This window comes from Rhopalosiphum maidis, chromosome 2, assembly GCF_003676215.2.
Source record: "Rhopalosiphum maidis isolate BTI-1 chromosome 2, ASM367621v3, whole genome shotgun sequence".
NCBI lineage: Eukaryota > Metazoa > Arthropoda > Insecta > Hemiptera > Aphididae > Rhopalosiphum > Rhopalosiphum maidis.
Window position 1 is genome coordinate 82,324,301 of NC_040878.1, and position 14,110 is coordinate 82,338,410.

At 26.0% G+C, this 14,110-nt stretch overlaps 2 protein-coding genes across 3 annotated transcripts; both read right to left on the minus strand.

Annotated features, from left to right (window-relative positions):
- Window positions 1-418: 418 nt before the first annotated feature.
- Window positions 419-8,169, minus strand: LOC113554395 (protein PIH1D3). Of its 2 annotated transcripts, XM_026958220.1 has the most exons (4): window positions 7,953-8,000; window positions 5,542-5,631; window positions 3,797-4,041; window positions 419-743 (listed from the first exon to the last, which is right to left on the minus strand). In XM_026958220.1, exons 2-4 carry the CDS (start codon window positions 5,552-5,554, stop codon window positions 486-488), a joined length of 516 nt encoding a protein of 171 aa, XP_026814021.1. In that variant the 5' UTR covers window positions 5,555-5,631; window positions 7,953-8,000; the 3' UTR covers window positions 419-485. The 2 variants fall into 2 exon arrangements, with proteins under 2 accessions (XP_026814021.1, XP_026814020.1); XM_026958219.1 differs by lacking the exon at window positions 5,542-5,631 and having other exon boundaries at window positions 7,953-8,169.
- A 3,304-nt stretch (window positions 8,170-11,473) lies between these two features.
- On the minus strand, window positions 11,474-13,886 carry LOC113554992 (60S ribosomal protein L8). The gene is made up of 6 exons (XM_026959233.1): window positions 13,787-13,886; window positions 13,274-13,419; window positions 12,811-12,952; window positions 12,518-12,736; window positions 11,674-11,876; window positions 11,474-11,604 (listed from the first exon to the last, which is right to left on the minus strand). Exons 2-6 carry the CDS (start codon window positions 13,409-13,411, stop codon window positions 11,530-11,532), a joined length of 777 nt encoding a protein of 258 aa, XP_026815034.1. The 5' UTR covers window positions 13,412-13,419; window positions 13,787-13,886; the 3' UTR covers window positions 11,474-11,529.
- Window positions 13,887-14,110: the final 224 nt, after the last annotated feature.

Below are 14,110 nucleotides of genomic sequence, written 5' to 3' on the forward strand. Positions count from 1 at the left end.
GAAGAAAAACTTTTCTAACAAAGCAACATGAATTGTTATAAAAAAATAAAAAGCTGAATATTCCTATAAAAAATCACACGTTGATGGCCTTCAAATTAACGCAACCCTATAGAGTAGGACATCGACATTGAGACACTTGTGATGCACACGTTGATATAATGAGCAATAATGTAGCTTAAACGACTTAGACCATTCCAACACTATGTAGACACAAGAGGTCCTATCCCAAGGAAACGTGCACTACCGAATAACAACATCGCCAGTACTAAGGTCTAAGACATATACGATATTAGGTTCGTAATTAATAACCATACGAAAGTACTATATTATAATTCATAAATTACAAATTTGAATAATGGTATAAAATTAAACATCATATAAACTAAAAATATAATTCAATATGACACAGAATATTTAAATGAAAAAAAATATCTAATAGTTTATTGTGATAAATAAGTAAGAGGTATACATTTGATCGCTATATTTCAGAAATTTATATCATCATATTCACGTTTTAGAAATACAGTTACTGTAAGAATATTGGTTGAGGAATTCCACAAAGCCTTCGACATCTGTTTGTGCACATTATGTGGAAAAGGCACGTGCAGTCTATACTTAGGACTGCGGATATCAACAGCTTCATCTGTTATATCTGTACAAATACCTGGCATACAGTCTCCAGGCATCTTCACTTCAATTACCATCGCTTCACAACTGGATGTCAGTGGAGTCTTTGGACCCATCTAAAAAATTACAAATATTTTATTTGATATAATATCATTTTTGTAAAATAAGCAAAATATAAAATTATCAGACAAAACTATTTATTACTACATTTAAAATTTAATTCGTATTCATGCCGCATTAATATGCATATAGTACCTAACTTAATTTATATAAACAAAATGTATAAATGGAATTTTAAATTAAAAATAATATTAACACCGAAAATAAACACAATTTGTCAACACATAATTTACATATTATTTAGTTTAGGTATATGTATATGTAATTATATATCTTTATGTTTAGAATATGATTATCTTTATTTTAATTACGATTTTAAAATCAAAAATTTAATTTCATATGTGGTTTTTAATACACATACAATTGATCTATATGTGTTAAAATATAAATTTATAAATTAATACATTTTGTATTTTGATAGTCCGTCATTTTTTATAAATATTATGAGCAGAGAAACAACAGAAACGAATATTGAGAATTGAAAATTTGAGAAGAAACTGTATGGTTATGGAACCATATATATATTAAGAGAAAAATAAAACAAATAATAGCTCTACACGTTAAAGAATAATATTGACAAAAAAGTATGTAACTAATGTCACATTCATTTACATTATCACAATTCACAAGATGGAAAGTCTCATTCCTATTAATCAATTAAATTAATTCATAAAATAAAAATATAATGCCGTGATGAAGATAATTTAAATATACCAACCACATATCCAGATTGGTATACACTCCTTTTACACAGTTTAGACATATAGTTCTAGACTATAATATAGTATCTAGGAGCTTTACATAGTTAAACATAATAATAAAAATAAATAGCCATATTAAGATAAATATTTTTACAGTAAAACTGGGAATAAATTCATTATTTATTATTACGTTAATTTCGTTTTTTTATATATATACTTTAACGTCACAGCTAGATAAAAAAAAATTAATAAATTAATAACGCAATTAAATACACATTCATATTATATCATACTTAATTAATATTTTGACTACGAAACTTGAACCTACAATGCTGTAAGATGATGAAAATCTACATCAAGTTCAAGCATAAGAGTTATTTTAACTATACGAAAGATATTTAACTGAATATTAAAAGCAATGTAAAATCTATTTATATATCATCAAATTATTTAAAGTTAAAAATAATATAGTTCTATTCCATTCATTTTTTATTTGTTTAATATACGTATACATAATATAAAAACAATTTTAGTTATCTTTTGAGAGACATATTCATTCCATAAAACCATTCATAATTTCGATTAAAAATATTAAATAATAATTAGAGATTTAATTAAAGTAATAATAAAACCAATAAAAATCTTTTATTATTTATAAACTATAATAATAAAACTAAATCAGTCAAAAGCATTCAATTCTCGTAATATTTAAATTATTAAATACTAAACTTATATAATTATTTTATTAATCTTTATTAGTGTTTTTACTAATTTTTATTAGTGTTTACTTTATGCGTATAAACTATACGTTTTAATATTGACTTAGTTCATCAAATATCAATAATTAATTAGTTTTTCATCAAAAATAGTGTTTAATATAAAATATTGATTTTATAGCTTATTTTTTTCTAATTGCGATACGATAATTGGTTACGTGTAATTCTGATTCTAAGTATATCAAAATAAAATAAAAAATGTTTCTATGATTTTTTTTTCAAACATTTTTTTTATAGTTTTTTGCTATTTATTTTGCTTCAACATTACAACCATACTATAACCCAATATAAATGTTTTTACAGTTATAAATATTAATCATTATGATTTTTTAAAGAATTATAAAAAGACATTCTTTAAAAAAAATGCTATATGGATAACGGTATACGTATAAGGTTAACGCATTCACTATTTTTGTATTGCGTTATATCTCTAATTCTCAAGTTAAAATATAGCGTTTACCCCAAATTGTTATTTTACTTTACAGATAACCTTATGATGAAATTATTATACAGTTATTTTAGTTACGTTTAACTAATATATTAAAACATTAGACCAAATTACGCAAAAACTATTTTCAAAGCACAGATCACATTAAAACTATTGTAAGTGATATCTAAATAATTCATGAGCTATTACGATACAATAAATTATACGCAAGTATACTATTATTTTTATCTTGATCAACTATTGAAAAATAGCTAGTTATTGCTTATATCATTTTTTGAAATATATTAATTTTGATAGACTTCGATAATGTATTATTATTTGAATTTAATAATCCCCTGACTCTCACGTTTGTCAGTAAGAGTGACTCCAGGAGGAACCTATAGCGGCCGCCTCTTCCTCTAGCACATACTTCTAAAAAATTATATATTGTTAAAAAAAAAAATTACTAAAAACATATTATAGGTACCATTGACTATCATAGACCGTTGCAAGCTTTTAGTAAGGGATAATATGTCTATATTATCTATACCATGAAGTATGTATAAACTTTAATAATATAAAATATACTAATAAGGCTTATTATATTATTATGAATATTATGACTTAGCTCCCGCAACCAAGTTTCTGGATTCGCCCCTGCTTATCAGAATTCATCTGCTAATGATAACAATTAACAGGAAAATTATTCGAACATTTGAGATATTTGAGGCGAATAATAATTAATCTAAAAAAGATAACAGTTTTTTTTATTGTTAATTGTTATTTGTTATATTAACAGGTATAATCTAGATTAAATAAAAAATGTATTTTATTTGGAATTGTTTCTACATAGAACAATCGTTAGCTACAGTTGCTAAATTTATTTGCATATTTTACTATAGAAGATATGCATATAGTATCTATTAACGTTATTTATTATACTATACATTACGTCATATAGTATGGATCGAAAATAAATATGGATATTAGATCTAAATTAAACATTGAACATGATATCCCGTAGGTTGGAATAAATAGTAAAAACAATAGACTTTCTGACCTTAAAAAAAAATAATTAATAGAGGCCCTATTTGTAAAATTGCTAGAACTACTAAGTTGCGAAACATATTTTTAATATAGATTACTTGTAAAAACGCATCTTCTGTTCCGACATATTGTTGATACTTAACATCGTATTCAGGTCTAACTCTAGTGTCTGAAATGACGTCAATTGCTTCTGGAGCAGCTATGATTTCTTCCTCTTGCCATATGTTTTTAGCTTTCTCTTCTTCCGACTCTAATAATTCGATTTTTTTTTGATTTTTTTCATCGATTTTTTTTATAGATTCGTTTGTTAAGATTTTTGTATCTTTTCCTGTTTTTGACTTACCTATTTAAATTATAACCCGTAGTTAAATTATAACATATTAGTGTAAAATTAAAAAATATAATTCGATGTATTATTTTCAAAAATTTAGAACAACACCTACCGATGATTACTGCAGAGTTTAAAATTAATGCCTAGTGACTATTACTGTTTTAATAAGAAAAAGGTAATTTAATTTATATAGTAGTAAATTATTTCCAATTACGTTATTATAATAATATACTTATTACTTAATGTACATTTAAATTTTTATCCATGAAAATAAAACTTTACAAAAGCCTTATAACAAGTCTAACATTTTCGTTGTACATATACATATGTAATATAATTATATAATATGTACTTTAAATTAATAGTACTTATATTCAGTTAAAATTAATTGTATTTTAAACCAAATTACCTAATGAATAATGTTACTAATAGTAATAATGATTTAAGGTGATTCGATTCCGTTTATGTTATTTAACAAAATAAACCTATCTTGTGCCAATTACATCAAATATCCTATTTATCAGATAAAACTTATGAAAACATATTTAAGTTCGTTACAAAGTTAACGACTTTTCCACTTTATTGACATTTTGAGAATTATGAATTTTAAAATATTGATAATGTTGAAGTGAAAAATCACTTCTTCAATTAAAATTAATGTAAGACGGTAGATTTCAAATAAATTATTTGAAGAGCTCAAACAATTTTTCAGAAATTTTACAAAATAAATAACTTAGTTAATAGAATTGGCAAAACATTGATACTTTTAATAAAATAAACAAAATAATTAATTTTCATGTAATGCGTCATTGACATGTGCGAGTACCGTACGAGAGCAATCTGCTATTTCGAGAGAAATGTGTGTAAGAAACTAAGAACACACAATCACACGCTAACGATCACTTAGTACACACCTACACGACTACTTGCACGATACATACACACATACACTCAGAAAATTGCCTATATATACTGAAATCCTTAAAAACGGTCGGTATTGAATTCCATTAAATAATATACAGTAGGTATAGATATTTTATTTTTATGATTAAAAATAAAATGTATAAACTATCAATCTATATCAAAACATGCTTTTCGTTTTTTTTGCAAACAAAAGTCAAAATAGAATATTATCATCATAGAATTTAAAATTTAGACATGAACTGGTAGTATACTACAGAATTACTTATCTTAATATTTAATTTCTTCAATTGGTATGAATTTACTTAATTAATTTACTCAATAAATATTATTTGTAATTTGGTTTAAAATACAATAAATTTTAACTGAATATAAGTAGCATTAATTTAAAGTATATATTATATATGTATAATATGAATAACGAAAATGTTAGACTTGTTATAAGGCCTTTGTAAAGTTTTATTTCATGGATAAAAATTATAATGTATATTAAGTAATAAATCTACTCAATGACGAAGTATAATCATAAATAGTAAAGCTATTATCTAATTTATCTCTTTTTAATACTGAAATAAGCTATGCAGTTATTACCAATAAAAGTCATATGCACCAAATACGATCGATGAATTGTAAGAAACGTAAGTATTCCAACGCACCGGACTGAACGCTAAGCCCTCCTCCCTTAAAAAAGTTTTAATTAGTGATCTTAGCCACCTTGGCCATAACAAATATAAGTTGCCTAAATGTTTAATAATTGTCATAATTATAAAAAATACTTTTTATAACTTTTAAATTAAAAATGCGTGACAAAAAAAAAATATTTTGTGCTACAAATTAAATTTGTACAATTTACAAACTTATCATCAGATATAATATCATAAATATTAAAGCATAGTATTTGCTTATCAGCCGTAATCCGCGTCACACCGTCTAGGTTTCGAAAACAATATATAGTGATATATTTACAATTTTTAACTAATATAAGATATTTTTTTTAAAAAACATTGATAAAAGCAAATTATTTATTGATCACTATAAAGTATAAATATTAAATAAGATATTTTTAATTCATAGGTTTTATTTTTCTGAAAGTAATTAAAAAAATTTTACAGTTAAAATTCCTAAATTCCCAACTTTTTTTTCGGTTATTCTGGAAGTTCTTACTCAGCACTGAGTCCTGAGCCACCTGAGACATTGTATCAGTTGGGTAATATTCAAAATTAGAAAATTGAGCACGAATTAATAATAATCCGACAACATTATAAAATTACCTCCATACCTATACTGAATAATCTAAAATTCGTTTAAATTAAAATAAATATTAAAATGTCATCAATATTTGTTGCACTTATATCTATATATATATATATATATATATATATAAATATGCTATTATATAAAGAGAAGTCGGTTTTTGACGTTGTTAAGGGTAATCTCTGGATCTACTGAATCGATTTTGAAAATTATTTTACCAATAGAAAGCCACATTCTTTATTATGAGTGTCATAGGCATAAATTTAGTACGATAAAGTCAATTATTAATTACAACATTAATAATTAAAATAAACGTGTATATTGTATACATGTATACAGCACGGCGGCCCGTGGGTTTCCGTGGCAACCTGATTGTTCTGAACTTCTGAATAGAAGACATACATCCCACACAAGATCGGTTAAAGTATGCCGATTAGGAAAAATTTCTTCTGAGCATGCATAGTGTATACATATTACATATACATCACATTACTGTTACTTAGTAACCATTTTTTAATTAATAACTATTTACTTACTGTACGGACAACTCCGAGCGGAACAGTTATGTAAAGTTGATATGTCAAAGATATCATCTATATACATAATCAGAAAACCAAAAATAGTTTTTATCCTCGCGCTAAATGTTAACATTAGGTAACCAAACTTTACACAGATGTATTTTGAACGGGCAACGATGTGCACGGGGACAGCTAGTAGTTAATGTAGTCATAATATAGGTAATGTATATAACTAAACTATATTATAGTCTCTCTGCTGTAATTGGCAAATACCTTGTTTTGTCAAACTCGGTTCAATTAAATTCAAAAGTTGTTGGGTTAATTCTATAACAGTTTTTAATTGGGCAGTTTGAAGTTCAAGTTCATTTGCGTATGTCTACATTTGCACCATATTTTACAAGCTGTTTAAAACTAAACTTTAAACTTTAAACACTGAGTTAATCCAATAATTTCGTTTTTTAATTTTTCTTCGTAAATATCATCAGAATAAGAATACGTCATCGAAATCTTTATCAGATAATAGCATGGTACTACTAAATTATGGTAACTTTTATCTAAGCTAAAGTTACGAGCAACGCCTTGTTGCTACTGTTAAGAGCTAGAGGCAATACGTATTATCTGTGGAATATTGTTACTTGCAGTTAATTGACAGTTGCTAAATAGTTATTTAGTTGCAGCTCCTATTGCCTAAGAGTGAGAGCCACCTAATAAGTACCTAATATAGGTACTATTAAATATTAGTCATTGGATTATCTACCTAAATATCTACTTAAAGTAAGCACTTCATAATTATTAAATTAAATAGGTACTTATAAAAATATAAGAAAAATATTTTGTTATTTAATACTTAATGAATTTAGGTAAATAATTTTAACATATTTTAATCATATGATTAAAAATTTACTTATATAAAATTGAACCTAGAATTATAGCTACCTAATAAAAGGAAATTAATAAAAAAAAAATATATTGTTGTGAGATTTTGGAATATAACATATTATCTTTTAAATTAGGCCATAGTAAAATTAATTTATATAGGTACCTGTATTTTTACTAATTTCACTAAGTCACTCGTATATAACGTATTATATTATTAGTCTATTATTTTTGTGTAAAATAAGAGCTGATAATGAGTATCTTATACATGTAGATAAAATATTTTATATAAATACGCTTAGGGTTATAGATAATTTAAAAAGTAAATTAGTACAATATAATATAAGTACTTACAAAGTTGCACTAAAGATGATTTTGGAAGATCATCTTCGCTGTCTGAAGAATTTGCAGTTGGTGGATTCAGCATTTCACTCAATTTTTTTAAATCAATGTAATCCATTTTAGCTCAATATTATTTTACAATCTATTCACTAAAAATTACAATTATTTAATATGATAATTTACAGTGTTAATGATATATAACTCATGATTTTACATAGGTTAAATGATGGTTACATAGGACCTTCTTTGAAGTTGTTTATTGTTCAATAATCGTTGCCATGGTTTAAATTTGCGTTTTCAAACATAAAAATAATAATATATGTTATAATAACCATAAAGGCTATTAAGGCTATAATCAATACCTATACCTAACAATAATGTACCTACGCGTATGTGTATTCGTGCACAAAAGTGAGACGGGGCGAGGATAGGATAATATAGGATACTGTTTATCACCTCAACACATATCACATCGGGTTTTGGATCGACCTCTTCCAATTTAATGTATTTATCTCTTTTGAAGATTAAAAACATATTAATATAGGTACCGGTGATTTACTAATTTTATCCAACCATTGTAACTAGCTATCGTATTTCCCTTAATCGATAGTAATCATTTATACATAATATAATATACAAACACGCAAATAACTAAACATTAAACAAGCATTCATTTTCCATTTGACTAATTAAAATTCCTATATGACCTTCTTCAAAACGCAAATTTAAAAAAAAAAATTATTTGTATTTCACCGCGCTTCCTTATATAGAATCACGAAGATACTGTTAACATTTAGTCTCTAACAACCATATGGTTTTAGCTATATCTACCCACATTATTAGTCAATCAGCACATATTTGAATATTTCTATTGTATAGACGAGTAATGACAGATTTGAGATGGACAATGTCTAGAAACGTCAAAATCAAACTTAATCCATGCATTCTTCAGATAATAATGAATATTATGTATTTCAATTTTATGGGACAGTAATTTCGGAGTTTGCAATTACAAATTGAGTCAAACTGACAAACTGTGAGATAGAAGGTCAAAGCTTTGCTCTGCCAAATTATAATAGCTACCTTGGTAAGTATCAACATAAATATACGCACCTAGAGTAACCTGGATTATAATGCCGCATAGGGAAAAATGAACTATTGCGTATAAAACTATAAATAATTTAATATTTGTTATCTGTTCTCAGGTCAAGTTATTTAGCTAATTGGTATGATTTTGCTATCATAGCCAAACGTAATACAACCTTTTCTTCGGCAGTTTATGAAGTTTTGACGTCAACAAGTCAACATGGAATAAAGTATTAATTTCAATCATTTTATACTTGAGTAGTATATAATTAGGAATAAATACTAATATTAACGACACGTTGCCTACTCCTTAGATCTTGCTTTCATTTATTTTCGTATAATACAAATAGTTAACTATATGTCAATACTATTAAAATATTTATACAATAGCAACTGATATACTACAATACTATTTATGCAAAAAATCATATCGGGGTAAAATGGTTTAATGAATATGCGGAAAAAGTGTACAGTATGCCTTGCCCATTTAATATAGTTACCAATTTTTATAACTTCAAAATTAATATTTAAACATAGCAATTATTTAAGTTGATATTGTTTTAATTTTATTTGTTTTTTCTTCTAATGCATATTGTTAACAACATGTCATTGTAGTATTTGTTATTTCTCTCTAACCCACGCACATTACAAATTTTACGTTCACAATGACTATAACCATATTAATTTCTCAAATTAGAATGAAATAACTAAAATAACCTCTTATAAAATTTAAAGTTAAGAACATTATCTAGGACACCTCAAAAGCGTTTTATTATATTTTAATTTTAAAGCGAGTTATGAGTATTTTAAAATTGTAAATTATTTATACATTTTAAGAAACTCATAACTCGCTTTAAAATTAAAAGATAATGTTTGCCCTAGATGTTCTTAACTTTAAATTTTATAAGAGGTCATTTCACTCTAATTTCAGAAATTAATATGGTTATGTATGTTATAGTTATTATTGAGAACGTAAGAATTTTCTATGTTGTGCGTGTGTTAGAGAGAGATAACAAATACTACACTGACATCCTCTTAATTTGTTATATTTTCAAATGGTGATATTATGCTATTCCTTAATTCAAAAATTGTTTTAATTTTATTTATAAATAATGAATAAAATCATAACCAATTTAAAAGTTATTTTAATAATTTTTAGATGTTTATAAAATCATGCACCCTTTTACCCCAGTAATTTACATATTTATAATAGGATGACAACATAATATTATGCAAAAAACATGTATCACATAACAGCTTTTAAATGAAAAGTGCGCCATTATACCCCAAGTTACTCTAATACTAACAATAAATTCACGACTCTGCGCGAGTTAAGGAGCACGACCAGATTTGCAAATTCCCAAATACTATAAATAAATTACTTATTGAAGTATTGATGGATAGAATTATGAATTAATAAATCATTTTTTAACCAGTTAACACATACTTACTCTATTATAATTATACAATTAATTAGGTAGAAAATAGCTAATATTATTAGTATATCTACCATCAATTATTGAAACTGTGAATATACATTTTTATATTACAATAAAACATAATCAAAATAATCTGCGTACTTATAAGTATAAATGGATATTTTATGTTGAAAACCTAGCAATTTAAAATATTATTAACAAAATAAATCCTTTTTATTAAAAATAAAGTTTATACATAAAATAATGACATTTTAGGGTACTTCCGTGTTATCTCAACTACTAAAATATTTCCAAGACTACCTGTTAGAATCATCTGGGTTATCTCGACTACCCAAATATTTTCAAGACTACCTCCGTATCATACTAATGTACAATTTACTACAGACCAATTAGTTTAGGTCCTACTATCCATATTTCGTATTATTCTACGTCAATACAAATTTTTTTTTTAAATTCATTCAAAACGATTGAACGCCTTTGAGGATGTCCAAATGGCGAAATAAACATAGGGGAACAGCTCGCCATCATTTGGATTCATACCTGACCGAATTTGTTTGGCAACAAAATCTTGCAAACAATCCAGCATTTAAAAACATTTGAATGAATATTAAAACCTATTTCCCCCTAAAAAAAATTATTAAATCTAACTTAATGTTTTATACTATTACATCCATTCATTATTTTTATTAATTAGATTTTATTGTGTTTCAGAATAGGTTAAATTTGGAAATATTACTGTTAACTAAATGTTAATTAAACAAATTTATTATAAACTTTGTTATTATTTAATAAATTGTGGTAGTCGAAATAATAACATGGAAGTACCAATTTTAGAGAAATAATATACCAATTTCAAACATCAGATACTATCTGGATTGAATATTTGAAATATTTCACATATTACATACATTGTAACTTACAATATACAACAACTGTTATTGACTAAATAAGGTTACCAAATAAAATTATAAATAATTTTAATATACAAGAAAAACTCAATTAACCACATTGGTTTTGTTTTTTTTTTATTTGTAAAATTAAATACAAACACGACAATGAACAGATTAATCATCACCCTTCTTGGTGACCACTTTACCTCCACGAATTCTACCAGTTCTCCTGGCGGCAATGAGACCAACCTAAAATTTAATAAAAAAAAAAGAATTAGTAATTATAGTAAAATAAAAAAACACAATTAAGTAATTTACCTTTCTTCCGGCACTGGTTCCTCTCTTAACTGTGGATGCTTTACCAATATGTTGATGATTACCACCTCCGTGAGGATGCTCAACAGGGTTCATAGCAACACCACGAACCTTAGGCCAGCAGTTACGCTTAGCCTTATATTTGTGGTATGCACGTCCAGCCTTCAACATAGGCTTGTCAATACGTCCACCACCAGAAACCAAACCTTTAAAATATAAATTGTATACTTAATACTAAATATTTTTTAAGCTTAATTTATCTAGTATTGTACATTATAAATTAAATAAATGTTCAATTGTGATATCTAAATAAATCGATCAATTTGAATCTCAGTTACAATTTTACTTCACTAAAAGAAAATCAGGTTTCAAATGTCTATTAATTTCAACATCATAGATTCAAAAGTCTTAATTATTTTAAAATAAAATAATCTCAGTACATAATGTTGACTTCACTGAATATTGTCAGGTTTCAAATGTCTAAAACATCATAGATTTTAAAATACTTTAAAAAAAAATATTAATTATTAATAAAAATTAAAAACTATTAAAAATGCAATAAAAAATTAACTGCTCTTCACGAGTTCAAATAGTATTGGCTCTTTAAAATGACTACCCGACCACATAGACAATAAAGTTTTTGTTTGTAAGAATTTAATAAGTAATAAATTATTCTTTATAAGTAAAAACATGTATAACTTATAATATATTAAGGTTGTATAAATAGAGTTAACATATATTATCCAAAGATATTGTATAATTATTATTTAATATAATAACTTAAACCCAAATGGATAAGTTAATAAAAATATATTGCTTGTTAAATAAACTCAGTAATAAAACATACCAATCATAGCACGGTTGTTGGATGGAATAACTTTTTTGGCACCAGATGGTAACTTTACTCTTGTCCTTTTGGAGTCTGGGTTGTGGGCAACAACAGTAGCATAATTACCAGAAGCACGAGCTAAACGACCACGGTCACCAGTTTTTTCTTCTAAATTACAGATAATAGTACCTTCGGGCATTACTCCAATAGGCATAACATTACCAATGTTCAATTTAGCTAAAAATAAACAAATAAATTTAAGATTTCGAAGAAATAAAAATTGTTGATTATTTATGTTTACAATATCATACCTTTCTTTCCACAGTACAAAAATTGGCCTGTGTATACACCTTCAGGTGCAATGAATAATTCTTTCCTTGTCTTATATTTGTAAGGGTCTCTGAAGTGAACAACAGCTAAAGGAGCTCCACGACCAGGGTCGTGAATAATGTCCTACAACACGAAAATCATTAACTAAGCATTAAAAAAATACAATATATTAAGTAAAAACATGAATCATGTTAAAGTAAATTTAAGATATACTTAATACTTTTATTTATCACAGTAATATCTTTAAAAGCAAGAATACATATATATATATATATATATATACTAAATGGATGAATAATAGGTCTTATTTCCAAAATGTAATATTATAGAACGTGAATATAAATAAATTATATTTAAAATTAAATATTGTTTGAAAAAAACAGGAACTGCGTAATTTAAAATTGTATTTTATTAAAAATAAAAAGTAAGTTTATTACTAGTTACCTTAACGACTCCTTTGATGTAACCATATTTTTCTGAGTAGTCCAAGTTCCTGAGTTTTGGGGCTCCTTTGCGGTGTTTAGTGTGGGAACGGAAAACGCTTCCCGCACCTTTTCTCTGAGCACGAATAACCCTACCCATTATGAAATCTAGAACATAAATGAAACAATAAAAACTTATCTATTTTTGGCAAAAAAATTGTAGAATCCACAATACAGACAGACGACTAAGGTATGAAAACAAATTGGAAAATGTGTGAGAAGTATAAATTTGTCAAAAAAAACTTACAATTATTTAAAATTAAAATCAAAGCACGACAATTAACATCAGACAAATAACTCTAAAAACCCTGGGAAGGTACCACTTCACACCAGACTTGAACACCGGTCTATGTGTCTAAACGTTGGGGATATCGTTACACTTTAATCGCAATACGAACTAAAACCGAACCTAAGACGGATATATGTCTGTCAAATTGGGATTGGTTAGATAATTAAGGATAAAAATTATACTTACGATTTACAAGATGAACTACTCGAAGAACTGTTTCACGTAGGAAAGACTCGTGAAATCAAAAAAAAACATTGTAATCAGTGCGGACGCACACGGACGTGATGCGTACCACAAGACCGCAGTGTAACCAACTGTTGACCGTTTAGAAAATTTATGGAATTTAAAACTATTAATTTTAAAACTTTAATTTTGACTAATTCAAATTTAAATCTTAATACGAACAACTAATTTAAGTGAAAAAAATAATTAAAATACATATGAATTTTAAGAAAATAGCAAATTTATTTTGGTTAAAACCGAAAAGATGGTAACGTCGCATTCAAGGTT

Excerpts from the sequence above, each read along its gene's own strand:
- LOC113554992 (XM_026959233.1), bottom strand. The coding sequence starts at position 13,411 with ATGGGTAGGGTTATTCGTGCTCAGAGAAAAGGTGCGGGAAGCGTTTTC. Across the intron at positions 12,737-12,810 it reads TTTGTACTGTGGAAAGAAAG|CTAAATTGAACATTGGTAAT; the intron begins GTATGATATTGT and ends GTTTATTTTTAG. Across the intron at positions 11,605-11,673 it reads GAACCAGTGCCGGAAGAAAG|GTTGGTCTCATTGCCGCCAG; the intron begins GTAAATTACTTA and ends ATTAAATTTTAG.
- LOC113554395 (XM_026958219.1), bottom strand. The coding sequence starts at position 8,058 with ATGGATTACATTGATTTAAAAAAATTGAGTGAAATGCTGAATCCACCA. Across the intron at positions 4,042-7,952 it reads ATCATCTTTAGTGCAACTTT|GTAAGTCAAAAACAGGAAAA; the intron begins GTAAGTACTTAT and ends TAATTTAAATAG. Across the intron at positions 744-3,796 it reads CAGAAGATGCGTTTTTACAA|ATGGGTCCAAAGACTCCACT; the intron begins GTAATCTATATT and ends GTAATTTTTTAG.